This window comes from Dipodomys merriami, unplaced genomic scaffold, assembly GCF_024711535.1.
Source record: "Dipodomys merriami isolate MVZ:Mamm:240054 unplaced genomic scaffold, mDipMer1.0.p SCAF_12, whole genome shotgun sequence".
In the NCBI taxonomy this organism is placed as follows: Eukaryota; Metazoa; Chordata; class Mammalia; order Rodentia; family Heteromyidae; genus Dipodomys; species Dipodomys merriami.
In genome coordinates, this window is record NW_027202493.1 from 30,421,439 (window position 1) to 30,442,209 (window position 20,771).

Genomic DNA, 20,771 nt, shown 5'->3' on the forward strand with positions numbered 1-20,771 from the left:
ATGTGGATAAATTCCAGTCATGCCACTTAATGGACAAATTACTTAAATTGGACAAATTGCTTCATTCTATGACTCTCCTCTTAGTTATTAGTAAAATATAAGTGATATACATTACAAGCTTGAGAATACAATTTTTAAAAATTCTGGCCTAATTTCCTACTTATAAATAAGTATTAACTAATAGTAATTTCATGCTCCCTTCTCTCTAACTTATTTTTAGCCAGAAATTGTTTCTAGATCTAAAAATCAAAGTGTACTAACCATATGCTCTGAGACCAGCTATTTGATACCAAACTATATTTCCTGAAATCCTGGGACAATTGAATTTGAAAAAATTATCCTCTGATGCAGCTAGTTACCCACATTAAAGAAGAGTACTTCTCACTTTGAGCAAATATATTTATAGAACCAAGGGAATCAAAGGCTATGAAGTGAACTCTTCTGTGGAACTATAATCCGAGTTTGTGTCTAATCCATGTGATTATATTGACTTAGGTCTCTCTGAGCTCTCTGGAAAGAAGAGCAATTCAGAAGGTTTTTTTCTGCCTAATTTTTGTTTATTTGTTTTACTAAAATACATGTAACACTTTTAAGGCTAACTGAGCTTAACAAATACTTAGGAAGTGCTTTTGATTTTTTGGTTTGTGTTAGGAAAGGTATATAGCAGGACAACTGAAGATATACCACTAGACCCAAAAGAGGAAAACAGTTGGTAAACAACAAAAAATAATAATCTAATTGAAGTAAAATAGTGATAATGTGATTGCAGAGGAGACTGAATAGGATAGGATGCCTTAGGTGATTTCAGATATAAGGAAGAACTCTAAAAATATATGTGAAATTAATGTATGTATTTATGCATTTATTTTGCCAGGCACTATTTTACATCAGTAAACTTAGCAAGTCCCTGCTTTCCTAGCTCATATTCTAAAGGTGGAAATGATATGAGGATAGCAAAGTAGTAAACAGAATACCTAGCCAGTTCACAGGTGATGTAACAGATTAGAAAGTGAGGAGGACCTAAATTGACACAGATGGTTCCAATGTGATAATTTAAATGAAGTGGCCAGGACAAACCTTTAGAAGATGATAGTCGAGCAGTCTTGATCTGGGAAAAGGAATTAGACATACAAACTCTTGAGCACAAAGGGTCCCAGACAGAAGCAACAGCCAGTGGAAAAGTCCTAAGCGGGTGTGAACCTTGGTGAGTCAGAAAGGTGAGAAAGGCAGAGTGATGGACATGATATATCAGGTGGTAGAGGGCTAGGTAACAGGGTAGGGCCTAGCAAGTCATCCTGGTGTGGCTGGAACACTGGGAGCCTTGTGCAGAATTCTAGATGCTGACGAGATCTACAGTGACAGCAAGGACCACATCACAGAGAGACTTGGGTGCCATGCTAAGACTTGATTTCTCATGCAAATGTTGGGCAGTGATCACTGGAGGATTTAATAGAATAGAGTCACAGATATATATTTGGGGTGACAGTAAGGACAATGGAGGAGAATTTGGAAGGGACTGATCTCTGAATGAGAAAATAGAAGCTACTATAAGAGTCCAAGGAGGTGGGAGGGAAGGGATGATAGGGAGAAAGCAAAGGAGGAGGCAACAATGTTCAATAGGAAAGGTACTCATTACCTTGCTCATGTAACTGTAACCCCTCTGTACAAGATTTTTACAATAAAAAACGTACAAAAATTTTTAAAAATCCAAAATTCAGCTGCTGCTAAAGCCAAAGCAATGGGAATGAGTTAGAGGTGACCAGAGAAATGACTTGAGGGATAGTTGAGAATTTAGAGATGTTTTTGTTTTTTGGTCAGTCGTGGGGCTTGAACTCTGGGCTTGGATGCTGTGCCTGTGTTCTTCAGCTCTACCACCTGAGCCACTTCTGGTTTTCTAGTGGTTTATTGGATATAAGAGTCTCATGGTTCTTTGTTGCTTTGTATGTTCCTCCCCCACAGTATAACCCCTGCTTTCACTGTATTTGATGTCGGTATAATTTGTGGAGGGGAAGGGGAAAAACAAGTCGTTTAAATAAGGATACAGGTGGACCCATTGCAACAATGAGTAGTAGAAGCTGTCATGTCGAAAACGAACTTTACAACTTTGGTGGGGGCGGGGGGAGGATGGGAAGGGATGGGAAGGGGAAACAAAGGAGGAGGCTACAATGCTTGATAAGAAATGTGCTCATTATCTTGCCCATGTAATTGTAATCCCTCTGTACAGTATTTTCACAATAAAAATATTAAAAAAAAGAGTCTCATGGACTTTCCTGATCAGGCTGGCTTTGAATCATGATCCTCAGATCTCAGCCTTCTGAGAAGCTAGGATTACAGGTGTGAACCACCATCACCTGGCTAGAGAAATTTGGCTAATATAATATGAGGGGTGGAGAGAGAGAGAAGAGGAGGTGGATGAATCAAGAAATGATTCTGACTCTATCAAGAAATTTTCTGACTCTATTGAGTCAGAAAAGAGGAACAGGTTCAGGGGTGGGAATGGTCTTAATTTTTCTTCTGGCTTGAAATCCTGAAACTAGGTTTTAAGCTTTTAATAGCCACTTAATTTGTCCATGATCAATTGTTGTTGTTGTTTTTAACCTGTAAAATGAATGGATAGAGAAGGAGAGAAGGGAAAGATAAACAGTAAAAAAAAAAACTCTGTTTTTCCTCTTTTTGGCTTATGCAGGACATGGTTGATATGAAACTGTCCTTCAAGGAAGACAAATCAAGTTTTTTCTGCATATATATATATATATATATATATATATATATATGCAGAAAACCACTGGTTTCTGAGAGATTGCAAATAACACCTTAGTAAGCACAAAAGGGAAAAGTAGTCTTATTATCTATTCTATTCTGCTTTTCCTTTGACAGGTAGTATTTCTCAAAGGAGAAAATTGGTCTTTGTGCATTGGTATTTAATTTGTCCAATTAGAAATAATGCCTTTTATGACCTTGGGGTATGAGATGAGACATATAGGTTACAGCCAATCTTCAAACTATCATCTGTTTCCCTAACTAGTATTCTGGGCTATATGCATGGCACTGTGCATGAAGACATATCTTCAGTTCTCCTTAGAGCAGTGCAATTATTGGTTAAAAACATATGTTGTATGTGTTAGATTCAAATATTTCTCACCCTGTTTGCTCAAATCTTAACATTACTTACAAGGTCTTGTATAGACTGCCTCTTATTCATGGCAGGCCTTACATTCACTATTTCCCTTTGCACTCATGCATTTCAGCTGGCTTCTCTTTGTTTATCTGTTTTGTTGTTTCTTCTTTACAGTCTTTCCTTTTCTCTGTCCCTCCATCCCTCCCTCCTTTCCTTCTCTTCCTCTCACTCATTTCCTTCCCTTTTCCTCTTCTCCCCTTCTCCCCTTCTCCCCTTCTCCCCTTCTCCCCTTCTCCCCTTCTCCCCTTCTCTCCTTCCTTCCTTCCTTCCTTCCTTCCTTCCTTCCTTCCTTCCTTCCTTCCTTCCTTCCTTCCTTCCTTCCTTCCTTCCTTCCTTCTTTCCTTCTCCCTCTCTCCCTCCCTCCCTCCCTCCCTTCCTTCTGTTCATTCTTGCCTACTTTAGGGCCTTTGTTCAAGTTGATTCACATGTATAGGACCTTTCTCTCTACCACTTTCTTCACCAATCTAATTCCCACTTATCGTTTAGGTCTTCTTTTGAATACCAGTAAGAGACACCTCCTCCACGCCCTTTGACCTGATTAGTGTCCACTGTTTCAAGTTCTCATGTTAGCCTGTGCACCTCATTTTCCTCTCTACAGTCAAAGAGAAAACCAGCTGTCCCAGATCCTGTGTGCATCTGTCCATATCTATCCTGTCAGTAAACCTGCCCACAGTCATGGGAACACAGTAGTTATTATTTATTGAATGTTTTAACTATGTGTCAGATCGTGCTAAGTGTTCTAGCCAGATTTTCTCATTTTCTCCTACCAAAGCCACAGTAAGCAACCTAGAGAGACTGGTAATGTACATGAAGAGGAAGCTAGCTTTAGTCATTCATTCACTGAATCCCTTATAACACACCACAGGATCTTTTAGGTGCCAGAAATACAACATGGATGAAAACATAGAAAAATCCCTGCTGTCATGAAATTTACATTCAGCTACTTAGCTATAAGTAGATAAAACAGTTCAGAAATATGCAGTATAGGAATATAACTAGTTAGCCCGCATTTTTGAGCTATGTATAAACCCATCTGGAAAGTTAAAAATTGGAAGATAACTTGTTGAACGGATCCAGTAGTAACATTAATTGAATGGCAAATGCTATGCTTATGTGCATTTAAATTTTATTTGATCATTGCAATAAACCTTTAAGGCCAAATTTTTATTACCTTCATTCTCTAAATGAGAAAACAGGAACGCACAGCAAGGAAGTTTTCTGAGATCCCAGGGCCACAATCCACAGTGGAGCTCATGACTCAAATGTCAGGCCTCTCAGGACCCAGAGTTGGGGTTTTTTAACCTTTCAGTTGCATTTCCTTCTCTCTGCCCGGCTGAGGCAATTAGCAGTCCTGCCCTATCCCACATCTGCTCAGGAGGAAGAATTGTCCTTCTCAGCAAATATTAATTGGATTTTTTCATAGTTCCTTTCACCACAATTCTTTTCTGTTTGGCAGTGGAGCTGTTGGCAGGCATTCAGTTCCGCCTTATGTAAGAGAATGGGGGCTATCTGTCATGCAGACTCTCTGCTTGTGAGTGACTGGAGTGAGACAGTTGAGCATGTCAGAGGGAATGATACCCAGTCAGAATATGGCGAAATTGACTTGGCAGGAGTTAGAAGGTTGTGACAGCTAAGTGACTTCAACTGGGTGAGACAGACGAAAACAGACAAGAGGATGTTACTAACGGAAACATTCTTCTTTCCACTTATTCACTTGTCTTGGCTCAGAATGACTATTAGCTTTTCTCAAAGTGCCTCTCAAGTGACCAGGATTTGCTGTGAACTTTGAGAGAGGAAATTGAAGTAGAGGAGCTCCACATTCCACAACCCTTCTCACAATAGTCGCGCCAGTCTAATAAATACCTACCTTCTAAGTGACTAATTCTCTTTAAGTGTTTTATACCAGATTGATTATTTAAAAGTAAGCATTCATACCTCTTCGTGTGGCCAATTTCTGCTGCTATAGGTATATCTATGTGATGCTACATTCGTCTTGAAAAGGTACTTTCATTGCTGCTAGAATGAAAGGCCCTCCTGGGAACTAGCTCTTTTTGACAAGGTAGTTAAAAAATAAAACATTTTAGATAGATAATATTTTTTGAGGGTGCTAGGGTTTGAATCCAGGGCCTCGTGCTTTCCAGAATGTTGCCCCAATCACTTGAGCCATACCTCTACTCATAAACTTTTCTTTTTGTTAGTCATGGGGCTTGAATTCAGGGCCTGGGTACTCCCTGAGCTCTTCAGCTCAAGGTGAGCGCTCTACCATTTGAGCCACAGCTCCACTTCCGATTTTCTAATGGTTTATTGGAGATAAGAGTCTCACGGACTTTCCTGCCCAGGCTGGTTTTGAACTGTGATCCTCAGATATCAGCCTGCTGAGTAGCGAGAATTATAGGCGTGAGCTACCAGTGCCTGGCATCCCTAAACTTTTATCTTTAGTCTGCTTAGATTAAATCAATGACTTAGTTATTGGAGTATGATGACTTAAGCCCCCTACTACAAACAAGGGATGATGCAGAGATTGTGCATCTAGTTTCCAACAAGACTAAAAAAAATCTATCTTTATTTTTTTATGGTTAGCTGGAGAATGATGGCCTAGAAGCTATTATTACTAGGTGAATTTGTATTCGGTTGGATAAAGTCCTCCAAATGATGCTTGTTAATGAATCAATATCACCTCTGTGTTATGACAGAGAGCTCAATAATAGACCTTATGCATTGGGATCCATAGCTTAGAAAAGGGCATGCTGACAAAATACTGATTGGGGTATATCTTGTGAGACAGATCCATTTTAAAATTTATTATTTTATTTTACTTTTGGGATGTGGCTGGTGAAGACTAGAGCCATATATATTCCAAGAACCTCCTTTACTGCTGCGTTCCACCCCAATTCATAAGATGGTAATTAATAAAAACAAAAGGAAAGCTACATAAGTATGAAAGGCAACTTTTATAGGCAAAAGATGAGAGATGTGCCTGCATAGAAAAATAAGAAAAAAGATGGTTTGTTTTTGTTTTAATATTGAAATTGTATTTATAAGTCCAATGTGTGAAGTGAAGGCAGAAAATCAATCAGCTCAGGCTAAATTAACAACAGCACTGCTTGCAAGAACAACAAAAACAAGTGCTAGAAACTCCAAGCAAAGCATACTAGGAGCTCATTCCACTTTCCTTGGATAAGGGATTTTGTGTTCTGTTCTGGGCAGCATACTACTTTGTATCACTATCTAGAGTGTATTATGAGCCAGTGTCCAGGAGATTTAGGTAGCTCGCAACTACCTCATGTGAAAAGGAGTAGCTGGAAATTGGGCCCTTTAATCAGAAGTAAAGATTAAAGACCAAACAAGTATTACGAAATATTTGGGATTTGCCTTGAACAAAATGGATTAAATTGAATTTGAGGACTATCAAAGGCTGTTAAAGAGCTTTGGAACTTTGAGTCTGTCCAGAGACGAATGGGCTGACCTGGAAGAGTGTAACTGCCCAACGCTGACCACAAGTCCAGGGTTTTGTGAACACGTCGTAAATCAGAACCGAAGTTGAATTACATGCCTTTTTGGTTGAACTCATTGTATACACTTTTCTCATTTGAGATCCTAAATCAATACATAACCAGAATGATTTAAAATAACAACCTTGTGCCTTTCCATCTGGCAGTGCGGTGTCCGGCACAGTTTATGAGCTGTGAGGCCAAGGCCCTGGCATATACCGTAAGTTAAAATAGTCAAATGTAGTCACGTGCCAAGAATTCTACCCACTGCTTAATAAACTAATGGTTCTGTTGTATTGTTATCAATTCAATGTGGCAGGTACCTTTTTAATCTGCCATTCTTGTTTTGTGCTTTATTTTGTCTTTTTTTTTTTTTAATGGAAGTTAAGCTGTAAGAATATCCTACAGAGTTACTAGTAAAGGTAATTTATAATCATTGAGGTTTTGTTGTTGGGGAAGTTTATTTTGTGGTTTTTGAGACTAAGATGTGTGATATTTATTCAGAACAGTTTGAAATTCATGATAGAAGGACTCATATCAGTTGATCTTTAAGCTAGTTAGTGAATGCTTACTTAGGAATGATATATTATATATATATATTAATATTGTAGGCCGATATTATAGGAATGTGGAAAAGGGTTGCTTACCTCAGGTAGTTAAGATGCTACAGGTACAAGTAACTATGCTTCAGAAACGTTTCAAGTACAAAAAAGGAAACAATGGCACAGGAGGATCAATAGAGGGTTAGCTAGAGCGGGAGGAGAAGTAGGTTGATGAAAGTAGGTAAAGCTAGAAAAGAGCTTCTCTACCTAGTTGTCTATTAAAATGTCTTGGGAGCTTTCAAAATGTCTCACTACCTGGCTGTACCTCCAGGGAGAGCCTACGTCAGCTTCTCCTTATGCCAACAGCACACTGCCTTCAATACATGTTCTTTTACGGATGCTTGGGCTTTTACAACATTCAATCCTGTGTTTTCCTTCTTTCAAGATTTTCTAGGCTATCTTTGGTGCTTTTCATTTCTACATGAGTTTGAGAATCTATCAATTTCCAACAAGAAACCTGTTGGGATTTGGCTGGCTTGCATTAAATGTGTAGATCAATTTCAAAACTGACATCTTTGCAATATTAAATCTTATATAAGCATTGAACATGATGAATCCCTCTCTACTTTATTTCTTTATCTCTTTGTTTTTTTATTTAGTCAGTGCTGGGGATCGAACCCAGAGGCAAATGTTCCACCAGTGAGCTGTTAGTCCCAGGCCTATTTGTAGCTTTATATGCAAAAATTTTGACTTTTTTCCCCAGTACTGAGGCTTGAACTCAGGGCATTGCTTATTCTCCTGGGATTTTTTTTTTTCACCCAGATGGCCCTCTACTATTGAGTCAGACCTGTACTTCTGGATTTTTGCTGGCTAATTGCAGATAAAAGTCTAACAGGTTCATCTACTTGGGCAGGCTATGAGCCATAATCACTTCAATCTCAGGCTCCTGAGATGCTGGGAGTATAGGTGTGAATCACCAGCACCCACTTTATATATACCATTTATTCCTAGTTATCTAATGCTTTTCATAGTGACCAAGGGTAATCCCGTTTAATTCCATTCTCTAGTTTTTGTTGTCAGCATATAGACAATTGATTTTCATCTTAAGGCTATGCTAAATATATTTACCAGTTTTTGATGGTTTAGCTGTGGAGTGTTTGGATTATCTAAATATGCAGACATATAATCTATGACTAGAACATTTATTTTCTTCCTTTCTAGTTTTTTTTTTTTTTTTTGCCTTTCACTTCTATGTACCTGGTTACACTGAACAGGATATCATGTAGCAGGTTGAATAGAAGTGATTATAGCCAAATGTTATTTTTTTTCCTGGTCTCTGGAGGGAAGCTATTACATTTCACTAGTAATTGTAGTGGTGGTTGTGGATTTTTTTTAAAGAAATTCCCCTTATTACTTTAAGTTATATTATTTCTATTAGTTTGGGAGTATTTTTGGTATGGCTAAATCCTTTTGGTGAGATGGTAAAAAAATTAAGTATTTAACAATAACCTTATATAATTATAAGCCAAAGTATTTAACAGTAAAGCCTGTTGAGTTACAAAAGAGTGTCAGTTAAATACAGTGGGAAAATAATGAGACTTTAAATGCATGATGAGCGCACACACACAGATATACAAACATGCATTTGTATGTGAATCAACCTCTTATATTACATATGTAAATATACCTGAGGGTATATATATCAAAATGTAGAAGATTAAATAATAAAGCTTTCTAATGACTTCCCAAACCATCTTCATGAACATAGCATGAGCCTGGTTTTCATAAAGAGGATTAAAAAAATATAACCCAACAGAAAAAGTAGCTTTTCATTAAGATACTCCATTGGAAAGAAAATAAAAAGGCAAGACACTAACTGCAATAAGATATTGCAATGCATACACCCAACAGAGCAATAGTATCTAGATTTATTTATTTTAAATCCCTAAAAATCACTAAAAAGAAAAAAAAAAAACACCACCAAGAACCTAAGTTAAAAAATGGTCAGGACTGAGGGCGGCGTCTCATGCCTGTCATTCTAGTTATTTGGGAGGCTAAGATCAGTGGGTCATGGTTTAAAGCCAGCCCAAACAGAAAAACTCTGCGAGATTTTTATCTCCAATTAACAAGGAAGATGCAGGACTTGAAGGTGTGCCTTAGGTGCTAGAGCAAACACTCCAGGCAAAAGCATGAAGTGGCATGTGCGTGCATGTGCATGTGCGTGCAAGCACACACACACACAAAGTCAAAATAAGATATCCATGGATGAGGGGTGTGACTCAAGTGTTAGACAGCCTGCTTTGCCATGTGAGAATCTAAGTTCAAATCTTAGTTCTGCTCCAAACCAAAAAGCCAAAAATGAACATAACCCCGAATGGCTATCAGACATAGGATGTCACTTTACAATGAATGAATGAGTACAGAAAAAGAAACAGACAATGGTAGCAAGTTCTTGGGTGGTATTTATTTATAGATGCCCTGAGTTTCTGGGGCTTGCCATTGAGTGATGCTAGCTTAGCTTCCAGCCATTTGGCACAACAGCTCTGCATAGGGATTTTCTCTGATCTCAAGAAAAGGTGTCAGAGTATAAGCTCCTAACTAAAGGTTGACTGGCCTTCTGTGTAGATAACGCAACTCCTGGCTGTCATTTGCTCTACACACTTTCCAGCCCAATGGAGCTGGAGTACCTGTAATGGTACTTGCTTGGTGACGTTCCTTTCCTGATTCCCAATCCTTGTTATTTCACTTCTTCATTCCTTACAGATATTTTGGAAACCACCTTTCAAATAAACCACTTGCTTTCAAATTTTTTACATAAATTAGTATACACTCATATGTGTAATATATATATATATATATGTAGACAATATTTCAGTAAGAAATGTTTGCTTAAAAAGAGGATTGAAGGTCATTTTTATTCTGGGGAGGATAACAAAGGTTATTTTTGCTTAGTACTGCTTTTCTGATGCAATATGTCAGGGTGTTTATACTGCACCACTATTATCAAGATAAAAGAGTGAATTTGCCACCCACACAGATGGAAGTTTGGTCATACAATGAAGAATGTACCTAGAAGATTTACCTAGTGAATCACATTTAATTATTATCCCCATTATATTGGTGAAGAATTTGGAAGACAGAGATGTGGAATACCTTTGTTCAAATTGCATAGCAATTTCACAATGAATTAGGATGTGTTAAGACTGGTCAGGTTAAGCCTGACCATTTTGTTAAGACTGTGAAAGGTCAGACTGAGAACTAGAAGGTGAAAACAAAACAAGCTGCTACCTAATGAGAAAGCTCAAGTGCTGTGATGACACAAAGTTGCAATGACTGGATATTATAGAAACTCCCATTGACCTCAGGAGGGAGAATATTTAAGAGGGGGAAGGACAGAAGGCAGAAACCACTTAGGAAGTCATTGCAACAATGCAGTGGGGAGGAGGGAGGGCTGCAACCAGGGAATGGGCTACTGAAATGGGCAAAGAGGCAGGATGAGTCCTGAGACTCATCCGGACAAGTCTTAGTGACCAAGAAGATGTGGGAAGAGGAAAAGCTCATTTCTTGATTCAAATGTGCTATTTTTTTAAACTAAGGTGGAACCAGGCACCAGTGGCTTATGCCTATAATCGTAGCTACTCAGGAGGCTGAGATCTGAGGATCACAGTTCAAAGGCAGCCTGGGCAGGAAAGTCCATGAGACTCTTATCTCCAATAAACCACTCAGAAAACTGTTAGTGACACTGTGGTTCAAGTGGTAGAGCACTAGCCTTGAGCTGAAGAACTGAGGATACAGCACCCAGGCCCAGAGTTCAAGCCCCATGACTGACCAAAAAACAAATAACAACAAAAGACCTACAAAAAAATACTAAGGTTGATTCAAGAATTCACTGTTCTTGGAGTAGGGGTCCCCCTAGTGGTCAAAGAAAACCCAAATTGGGCATCTTCATCCCAACTACCTTGCTGTTAAGGGATTCAGTTGTGCAACTGAACATATTTACCATATCATAGAATAGGGAGCCTTTTTTCCCCCTTAGGGTGGAAAGATATCAGAAAGCTGATTGCTGCTAATGGAACAGAACTGGGGCCTCTCAACAGGCTTCTACTCAAACAAGATAACTACTAGCTGGCTACCCTCTTTCTCCAAGTGACACCATGTTGCCTGGGAAGGCTGGCTGTTATCCATGGCACTAAATCCAATCAACACTGAGGAAATCTCTTTGACAATAGTGATCTTATTTCTTAAGAGGATGGGAGAGGATGGTGTAGAAACTTTCAAGGTTCACAGGAATTTGAATGCTGACTCTGCCACAGACCTGCAAGTATGAATTTCTTTTTATATAAACTATACATACTAGTATGTAGAAGGTTATAAGGTTTTAGGTGATCTCCGTAAAGCATTACCTCAAGGCTTACTGACAGTTGGAGGTAGAACATATAATTACCCTCAGAGCTTAGGAGATGGCATTTTACATTGACTTATAAATATGGTAATGAGGCATGCTAATAATGAATATGCTCATTAAAGAGGGGATGCAAAGCAAGCTCAAAAGATTACAGAATTCCCCCAGGGTAAAATAGTGCATCTAACTAGAAAAGGTAACACCCTTCTGTCTGTATTTTCTCTCATTAGATCTTTGAGCCTACTCTTGGAAGAAATGAGGACATTTTCTAAAAGTTATGTTGAGTAGGCTTGAGTCACCAACCAAAATGAGATATTCAGAGACTTTTCATCTTAAGCTTTTGATATCTTCCTGATTAAGTACAAATATCTATTTGCTACATAAATACATACTGACCATAACCTTTTGTTAATTATTTAACAAAAGTGCTCCAGTATTGTAAAGCCAAACTAGTAGCTACCAAAGTTGTGTGTGGAAAGCCACCACTCAATTGCTTCTAGTGATTTCCTTTCATGAATCCCTTTGGCTCCTGCAAAGGTTGAAAGTGTTAAAGCTCATAAGAAGCACAGAATGTTATGAGTTTTCTTTCTCCCCAGGAGTCTGTTTGTATGTGTTATTAGTTGGTTTTATCCATCCATAAGCTTCTGTAAACTCCCTAATTTTAAAAAGCCATATTTTCTTGTTTAATTGCCTGTTATGAAGTGATCTGTCTTTCATGCTATAAATGTACTGTAATGAGAAATGTTCTGCTCATTACAGACCATCAGCATATGAAGAAGCAATGTCAAACCAGTTGCTTCACTGAGTAGCATCTTAAAGGTCAGAAAAAGGTGAGAAGAGACAACCAACTTTACTGAATATAGACCATCTTGTACCGAATGGGGAAAGAGTTCGGCAAGAACAATCCAGTATGTAACATATGGAAAACAGTGGCATTATTTTCCCATTGCAGTGATTTTCTTCGCTCACATCTGACACCATCTTCTTATTAATCCTTTGGATTTTTCAATTGTATTGTGCTTTTTCTGGACATGCAGGAAGGGAAAAAAAATCTGTCAGGCCCTGGAGAAGTGCTGGGAGTAGTGTGAAGAATGCACTGTATAAACAGGTTAGACTTCGGGCAAAGTACAATTTTAGATGTTCTCTCTGAGAGGTAGAAATGTGGACTCATAACTGTGACCCACACTTCCCCCTTTTTGAATCCCCACAGCTTCCTCCCTCCCGTTTCTGTAATTTCAGAGGACATTGATCTGGTCTTGGCCACAGGAGACCCAAGCTCATGATTCACACGGCAGGTCCATTTTCCTGATATGCTGAGGGAAAGCTATCATGACATAATCCCTGTGTCAGCACAGGGAAAGGCAAGTAGAAGCCTCTCTTCCTATAGCTGGGGAAGCTCCTGTCCTTGAGAGACAGGATGGAGCATATTGAATACTTGCTAATGGGCAGCCAGGCCCTGCCTTGAAAAGCAAAGAAGCCGAAGAAAGAGCAAAGAATCGAAAAACATTCTCTGAAAGTATTTGAAAATGTTATCCGCAGGAGCTTAATGCACATGCAACTGTTTAATTGCTCTCTGCTTCATTCACTCAATAAAGTATGGGTTTCTTTTTCTATAGTTTTACAACTATTTTTCTGTCATGAAGCACTAACTTTATAGCTCTTCAAATCACTTCTTCTTTGATACTCTTGGACAGGTTTTTGGCAAAATTACAAATGGGAAATTCTCTGCAAGAATTATAGCTACATGAACAGATACATGTTTGTGTTACTGTAATTGTCTTTACATTGTCTTGCTTGCTTTCAGGCAAGAGAGCAGGCTCTTGCCTGAAGGATATATAATAAAAGAATAGAAGTGTTCATCTCTGTATGTCTATGTGTTGTTGATTAGGGTTCTTAAAAATTATGCATGTGTGTTTGTTTACTGGACATATAGTTCCTCCTTTTGCAAGTTGGTTTTGCTACACTTACAGCTGTCCATCTTTAGTGTGTTACTCCAGTTCATCTTTTGATCATAGCTGATAGGGATGAATGGATGTGCACCTAATAAGTAAAGTCAAAAACCACGCTCTTTTCAACAGACTGTATCTTTCTCTTTTTCCATGGTCTCCAAATGTGTGAGTAAAATGTGCAACCATCCATCCAGGTGCGTTACCTTTGAATCAACACAGCATGCTTTGAAGGAGCTTTTGCAATGAACCTGTCTGAAGTCACGGCAGTATGAGAATGACCATCAGGAACCAACACTTACCTTCCTGTACCCCCAGAGCTGGTTTCCTTTCATGCCATGACAGTCATAGAGAGTCACCGGGCTGTTGTGGGAGATGGCATCAAAGCAGAATTTTCGGGTGTGTAGTGGCTCACCAGGCCGAATATCTTCTCTCCATCCAAAGGTAAAGAGCTAGCAAAACAACAGTAGCAGAAAAGCTGTGACGAGCTCAGTTCGGAAAGAAGATCCCAGAGAAGAGGGGAAAGGTATGTCTTTGAGAAAGAAAGATCTCTTGCTACATGATTTGCAAGAGAGAACCATGTCTCATCATAATAGGGGTGGAAAAAGCATGTTTCATAAAGTGATGTAGTAGTAAGGGCTACATTTAAGGCCAAATTCTGCTAAAAATACAAACAAGGCTGGGCAGTGGTGGCTCATGCCTGAAATCCTAGCTACTCAGGAGGCTGAGTTGCATTTTGAAGCCAGTTTGGGAGGAAAATGTCTGTGAGACTTGTATCCCCAATTAACCAGCAGAAAGCTGGAAGTGCAGCAAAAAGCTAGAAGTGGAGCTGTGGCTTTTGTGGTAGAGCACTAGCCTTGAGCAAAAGAACCCAGGGACAGCACCCAGGCCCCAAGTTCAAGCCTCATTACTGGCACAAAATAAAATGCAAGCAAGGAGAAATGTTCAGTTAGAGAGAAGTAGGGGGAGAGAATATTGAGATTGAAGATCAGAATAAGGAAGAGGAGACAGGAAGGAGAGATAAGAGAGAGGAAAGGGAGAAGGGAGGGAAAAAGGGGAAAAATTTTAATGACATTTTTTATATTCATCCTGTAGATAAAATAGTACCAGATCAAATGCTAACAGTCTAAATGAACCCATGAATTGCTAATTCATTACACAGGGTTGAGATGGATTGAAACATGTAATTTATAAGGAAAGCTAAGCTTGAGGAAGTAAATAATAGGCAAATTAATATTCTAGAGTTGGTAAGAGTAATTCCGCAAGGCAATGGAGAAAAATCTTAGCAACAGTGTTAGTGTAGTTAAACACACACACAGCCACACACAAACACAGACCCAGACACATCTCTGGTGGTGAAATGGAAGTTTCATGGAATAATATTTATTTATTATCGTTATTGTATTTGGTACTCTGTTACTCTACTCAACCTTTTTCCATCTGAGTCTATTCTAGACATCCCATTGTATTATATTAAAATGCAGTAAGTTGAGTTTTATAGTGTATCAAATTCAAAGAATTCACTTCTGTAGAAGAAGAGCATTTCGCCTGAGTTTGCCCAGGTGAACCCCACTGATGGGATTACAATAGGAGAAATCCTTTAGTAAAGGGAAAGGGGCCTGGGCAAGCCCTCTGATTTCTTCCAATTAGAACATCTCAGTCAGGTTATAGTATTCATGCAGCAGGACACAAGGCAGGCTGCTCTTTGAAGCCTAGCTGTGAACTGCACCCTGCAGAGAACACCTGATGTTACATAAACAAGCCTGACCACTGACCAGGCTCTAGGTCTATTTCAGTTTTCAGTCCCTATTCAGGAAAGAAAATGGAGAAAAATCTAGGACATTCCAAGGACAGCTAACAAAACCGCTTAAGTGGTGAGGATTGTGAAAAAAAAAAAAATTATAGGACTGGGTGAAGTGGTCTGAAGGAAAGAAAGAAATAATTGCAATCCAACCTACGCAAGAGGATTGTCTGGGTAACTGAATGGAAGGTGGACAAGAGGTTTTTAGGTCAGGGGCTTGAGGTAGATTTGTGAAGAGAATTGTGTTTATCTTTCCCCAATTAAAAAAAATAGGATTGTGGATGAAGACATATTTAGATTCGTTTAAATCTTGTGCAGGAGGATGACGTCTGATCAGGACATGCTGATTCTCTGGCTTTTGAACTATTGCCATTCTCCCTTATCCTATCACTCTATTTCCCTCAACTTACTTTTGAATCCATCTGTTCAACATCTGGGGGTTGCCCAGGGTTCTCTCTCTTCTCCAAGTTCACCTCTCACTAACTCACTCTCTAGGTTCTTTCTGTCCAACAGCATGTCCTATGGACAGCTCATTTCCAACATTGTGAAGCCAACATTTTCTTTCCTTCTCGCCTGTCCCTGCTCTTTTATTTCATTTTGGTTGGTGGTGATATCATTCAGTTTGTTAACTGGGGAGTCTTGAACTCTGTCTCTCTTAACTCCTTCGTCTATCTAACCAATTGTCAAGTCTTGCCACTTTTGTCTTATAAATGTTTCTGGAATCTGTCTTGCTCTCTCTATCCCTGTAACCACTGCCCTCAATATCTCTTGTCTAGACAATTGCATTGACCTCCTCACTGATTTCTTTCCCATCTTCCTTCTTTCGTTCCCACACATCTGTCTTTCTCAGCCTCTAGAGCAGTCTGTTTGAAACGTCTTTTTAACTGTGTCTTCCCTCAACTGCAAATCTCACAACCGTTTTCACATAACCCTTAGAGAATAAAGTTCAAACTCTTTATCACAGGAAGAACTTTCCGCTGTCTGGCCTTTGCTGCTTTTCCCAGCTGTATCCTTTTCCTTTTCTTTGATATTCCAGCAACACTAAGATGTTTCTTTTACAAAGCAGACTTTGTATCCTTCTCTGTGATTTTATTGGTGAGATTGTCTGTTGGGAAGATCAGCAGTTAGCAGGCAGTCTAATCAATGCTCAACAACTCCTTAAGATTCAGTGCACGTGTCCATTCATCTTTGTTTTCTGTTTGTTTGCTTTTGTAGGTCCTGGGGCTTGAACTCCTAGCCAGGGAGCAGTTGCTGAGCCTCTTTGTGCTCAAGTCTAGTGTTCTACCACTTGAGCCACATGCCACTTGGGGCTTTTTCTAAGTAGTTTATTGGATATAAGAGCCCGTGGACTTGTCTGCCTGGGTTGGCTTGAACTTTGATCCTCAGATCTCAGCCTCCCAAGAAGCTAAGATTACAGGCGTCAGCCACTAGCAAGCAGATAGCCATTCATCTTTGAACTGCTTCCTCTTCCTTCTCTCTTCCTTATTTCCTCGTGATTTATCAAGATTGTCCATGTTTCTGTATCTATCTAGACAATAAGACCTTAAGACCTTTTTGTGTGTGTATGTATGTGCTGGTTCTGGGGCTTGAACTCATGGCCTGGGTGCTGCCCCATTAACTTTTCTTACTCAAGGGTGGTACTCTCCTGATCAAGACATATCTTTACTTCTGGCTGTTTAGTGTTTGATTAGAGATAAGTGGCTCAAGGACTTTCCTGCCAGAGATGGCTTTGAACTGAGATCTTTAGATTTGAGCCTCTGGAGTAGGTGTAAACTTGTAATCAGATCTTTTTTTTTAGTGTGCATCTCCAGCATCCAAGATAATTCATAACATGTCAATACAAGTAAGTGTCCAATACATTTGTTTCAAATAAATGCAATGTACACTAATCTTAACAGAAAGTATGCTGAGTTTTTTTTTTAAGTACTCAGAAAGTGCTTCTTCTAAATGGTACTGACACCTTACTTGTGCCCACAAGTTAATTAAAAGCAGGGTAAAAATCTGACATCCTGGTCTTCAGGTTTGCCTCTGTCTCTTTTGTTGTAAGTCTTTCCTACAGTCACCTTGGATACCCGGAAGGCCAGGCCTGATGTATTATTTCTTTATAACAAAGGACTTAGAGTACTCTAGATAGAGACCTGCTGGACAGACAGGCACTCAGATGAGGACACTATCTGTGATGAGGATTGGAACCCTGGAGCAATAGGAACGTTCTCACCCCAGACTAGATTACTCCCAAGGGAGGGAGGTGATAACCAGCACTGAGATACTGATCAACTAAGCCACGCTTTGTCCTGCTTAATTATGTATGCCTTTTACACCCTGCTCTGTGGTGTAGCACCCAGTACGCCTCACGTTAGAATGAACACCGGCCAGAGTGTGTGCTATCCTTTCCTATAAGCTTGTACTTTGTCTAGAAAGCATGCCTATTCTTTTTACTCTTCTAGCTGAGTAAATCTATCTCGGCTTGCCTTGTATCTCTGCCTAAGTTCCATATTCCATGTGCACTAACAAGAACCTAAAGGGCTAACTTGAGAACTGCTCTTTCTCCTCTTTCTCCTCTTCTTTCTCCTCCTTTTTCCTCCTCCTCTTCCTCCTCCTCTCCCCCCTTCCTCCTTCCCCTCCTCCTCCTCCTCCTTTTTCTTTTTCTTGGTCTCTCTCTGTCTCTGTATCTGTGTCTCTCTGTTTCTCTCTCTCTCTCTCTCTCTCTCTCTCTCTCTCTCTCTCTCTCTCTCTCCCTCTCCCTTTTCCCTCTGGCCTCATAATCAGGGCTTGAATCCATGGCCTTGAGCTTTTGCTTAGCTTCTCCAGTCACAGTTGCTACTCTACAAGTTGAGCCACACTTCTACTCTGGAGTTTTTTTTGGTTAATTAGACATAAAAGTCTCTCAGAATTTTCTGTCTAGAGCTGGCTTCAAATTGTGATCCTCACATCTCAGCCTCTGAAGTATCTTAAGATTACCCTGATTGTTAGCCCTTATGTGTCTGACTCCCTTTTTTCTTCTTTTTGGGTAACTTCTTGGAGACCTTTGTCCATTACTGGTGACAAGAGAACTATTCCAGATAAATGAATTCCTTTTTTTTTTTTTTTTTTTAAATAGGGTGTTGTTATGGTAGCCTAGACTGACCTTGAATTCACTTCAAACTCTAAATCCTCCTGTTTCAGCCTCTTGAGTGCTGAGTTAACAGGTGTATATCACGATGCCTGGCTTAGAACGATTTACTTGATTTATCCATTCTGCTTTCTATTTATATATCTCTCTCATTTTAGTTTTAACTCAAAATTTTAGTTTTTCTCTGAAAGCCAGAGTAGAAAAGGAATGCAATCACCAATGAGCACAGACTGTTATTATATAGTTAGGGAAAATCAGGCTGTCAGAGGTAAATGGCTTGCCTCTGTCTCATTTCAAGTGAGTAGATTTCCCTTACAATTTCTCATACTTTTTATTGAATGGGTCAGTTAAGACCAAAAGCATACTTGTGTTATAGTAATTCCAAAGACATCTTCATCTGTTGTCGGAAGTATATCTCAGGGCATTCTTACATGTCTTTTATTTCTAGATTTGTTACTATAGTATATTAATCATTCTTACATGTATGTGTAGACTGTTAGAATGAAATTTTCGTAGATGTTTCATGAATTGTTTTCATCATCATCATCATAATCTTCATCATCATCATAATTATCATCATTACCTGGTGGTTACATTACTACATCCCAGGAGACATAATATTTTCATATTTGACTAATTGCTTTTTTTTGGCACTTAAATATCAAGTAAACTTTTCCTCTCATGTCTTTGAAGTACTTTTTTTTTTAATAGTCATTTGGGCTGGGAAGGTGGCTCAGTGGTAGAGTGCTTGCCTTGCATGCATGAGGCTTTGGGTTCAATTCCTCAGCACCACATACTCAGAAAAAGCTGGAAGTGGTACTGTGGCTCCGTATAGAGGGCTAGCCTTGAGCTGAAGAAAAAAGTCATTTATTGTCTACTCATGGCCATTGCCAAACCAACTAGGCACTGGGTCTCTCATTCAATAGGCGTGTTTTCCTGTGTGCAATTTTGTCAAAGCAGAAAGAAGCAGATATTCTGAAGCCATGTTCATCCTTTGTCTGGGGTAATGTTTCTGTGACATGAAGAGCTTCTCTCCCATCATTGGGCGGTGCTTATTGACAAAAGTATCTGATTTCTTTTTTTTTCTTCTTATACAAAAGCCTCTGCTTTGTTTTTCAAACTTGAATGGTCAGTTTGATGTAAATTGATGTTAGTTTCTCCTCTTCTTCTGTGAGTGATGCTTTTTTGGGGGGGGGGGTGGGGGGGTCCGGTCATGGGCCTGAACTCTGGGCCTGGTCGCTGTCCCTCAGCTCTTCAGCTCAAGGCTAGCGCTCTACCACTTGAGCCACAGCGCCACTTCCGGCTTTTTTTCCTTTTTGCTTATGTGGTGCTGGGGAATCGAACCCAGGGCCTCATGCATGCAAGGCAAGCACTCTACCACGGAGCCACCTTCCCAGCCCTGTGAGTGATGCTTTTAAACATACTTTCAAAGTAATAACTCATTTCTTTGCTTTACTATTCCAGTGATGTCTGTACCATTGCCTGTATAGCACTAGGTTCGTGGTTGCAGATACAATTATTACTGATGTAGCAATTGAAAAGATTTTATTTTCTCCCCATGGTTGCTTATATTTTCTTTCATTTTTAAGGTGATTTGCAGAAATCTGAGATACACCCATTTCAGCTATGTACCAATTCTTACCCTTGGTCCTTCTAGTGAGATTGCTTTTTCCAAAGGAAAGGGATTTCACTGCAGGCATTAACTTGCTCTCATCTCTGTTTGAATATTTCCCCTCCAGGTCTTTGCTTCCTCTGCAGGAGGAAGGGCCTGCTGCAGTGTTTCCTCCCCAGCATGAGCTCAGAGGCTGTGGCTGGGGCCTGCAGAGACAGAACAGCCAAAGCAGGCCAAGGGGAGCGCTGCCTCCTCTCTTCCCTCCTCCTTGAACTCATAATGGGAGTTGGCATGTGTACTTTCTAGACCTTACCGTCCTCTTAGGATCTATTTTTCTTTTTCTTTCTTGGCCCTTAAAGGAAATGGAGAGCCAGAATACAATGCTACGGTGCTAGCTAGCAGCTAAATTGATTGCCCTGGAAGAATGAATCATACATCTGCTTTCTTCACAGAAATCACATGAGTCATGACTTGTGGTCTGCCACAAAAGGCATTTCCTTATAAAGATACTTCAGGGGACTCTTTGATTTCTGTGTAACAGTTTTGTTCAGTTCTATCTTTTTTTTTTTTTCATTTCTGGGGGGCAGGAAGGAGATAATGTCAAGTTTAATAAGAATCCCCTTGGTATGAAGGCTTTGCACTAAAAAGAGCACTCACAGGTTTTAATAGGTTGATATACTTTTTGTC

General features: G+C 39.6%; 1 protein-coding gene across 1 annotated transcript in view; it reads right to left on the reverse strand.

Moving 5' to 3' along the window:
• Galntl6 (polypeptide N-acetylgalactosaminyltransferase like 6) overlaps positions 1 to 20,771 on the reverse strand; it is an 847,322-nt gene that overhangs the window by 6,268 nt on the left and 820,283 nt on the right. Inside the window, exon 12 of the mRNA XM_070016476.1 lies at positions 13,862 to 14,011. Within this exon, the coding sequence (XP_069872577.1) occupies positions 13,862 to 14,011 (150 nt within the window). The remainder of the gene's footprint in view (positions 1 to 13,861; positions 14,012 to 20,771) is intronic.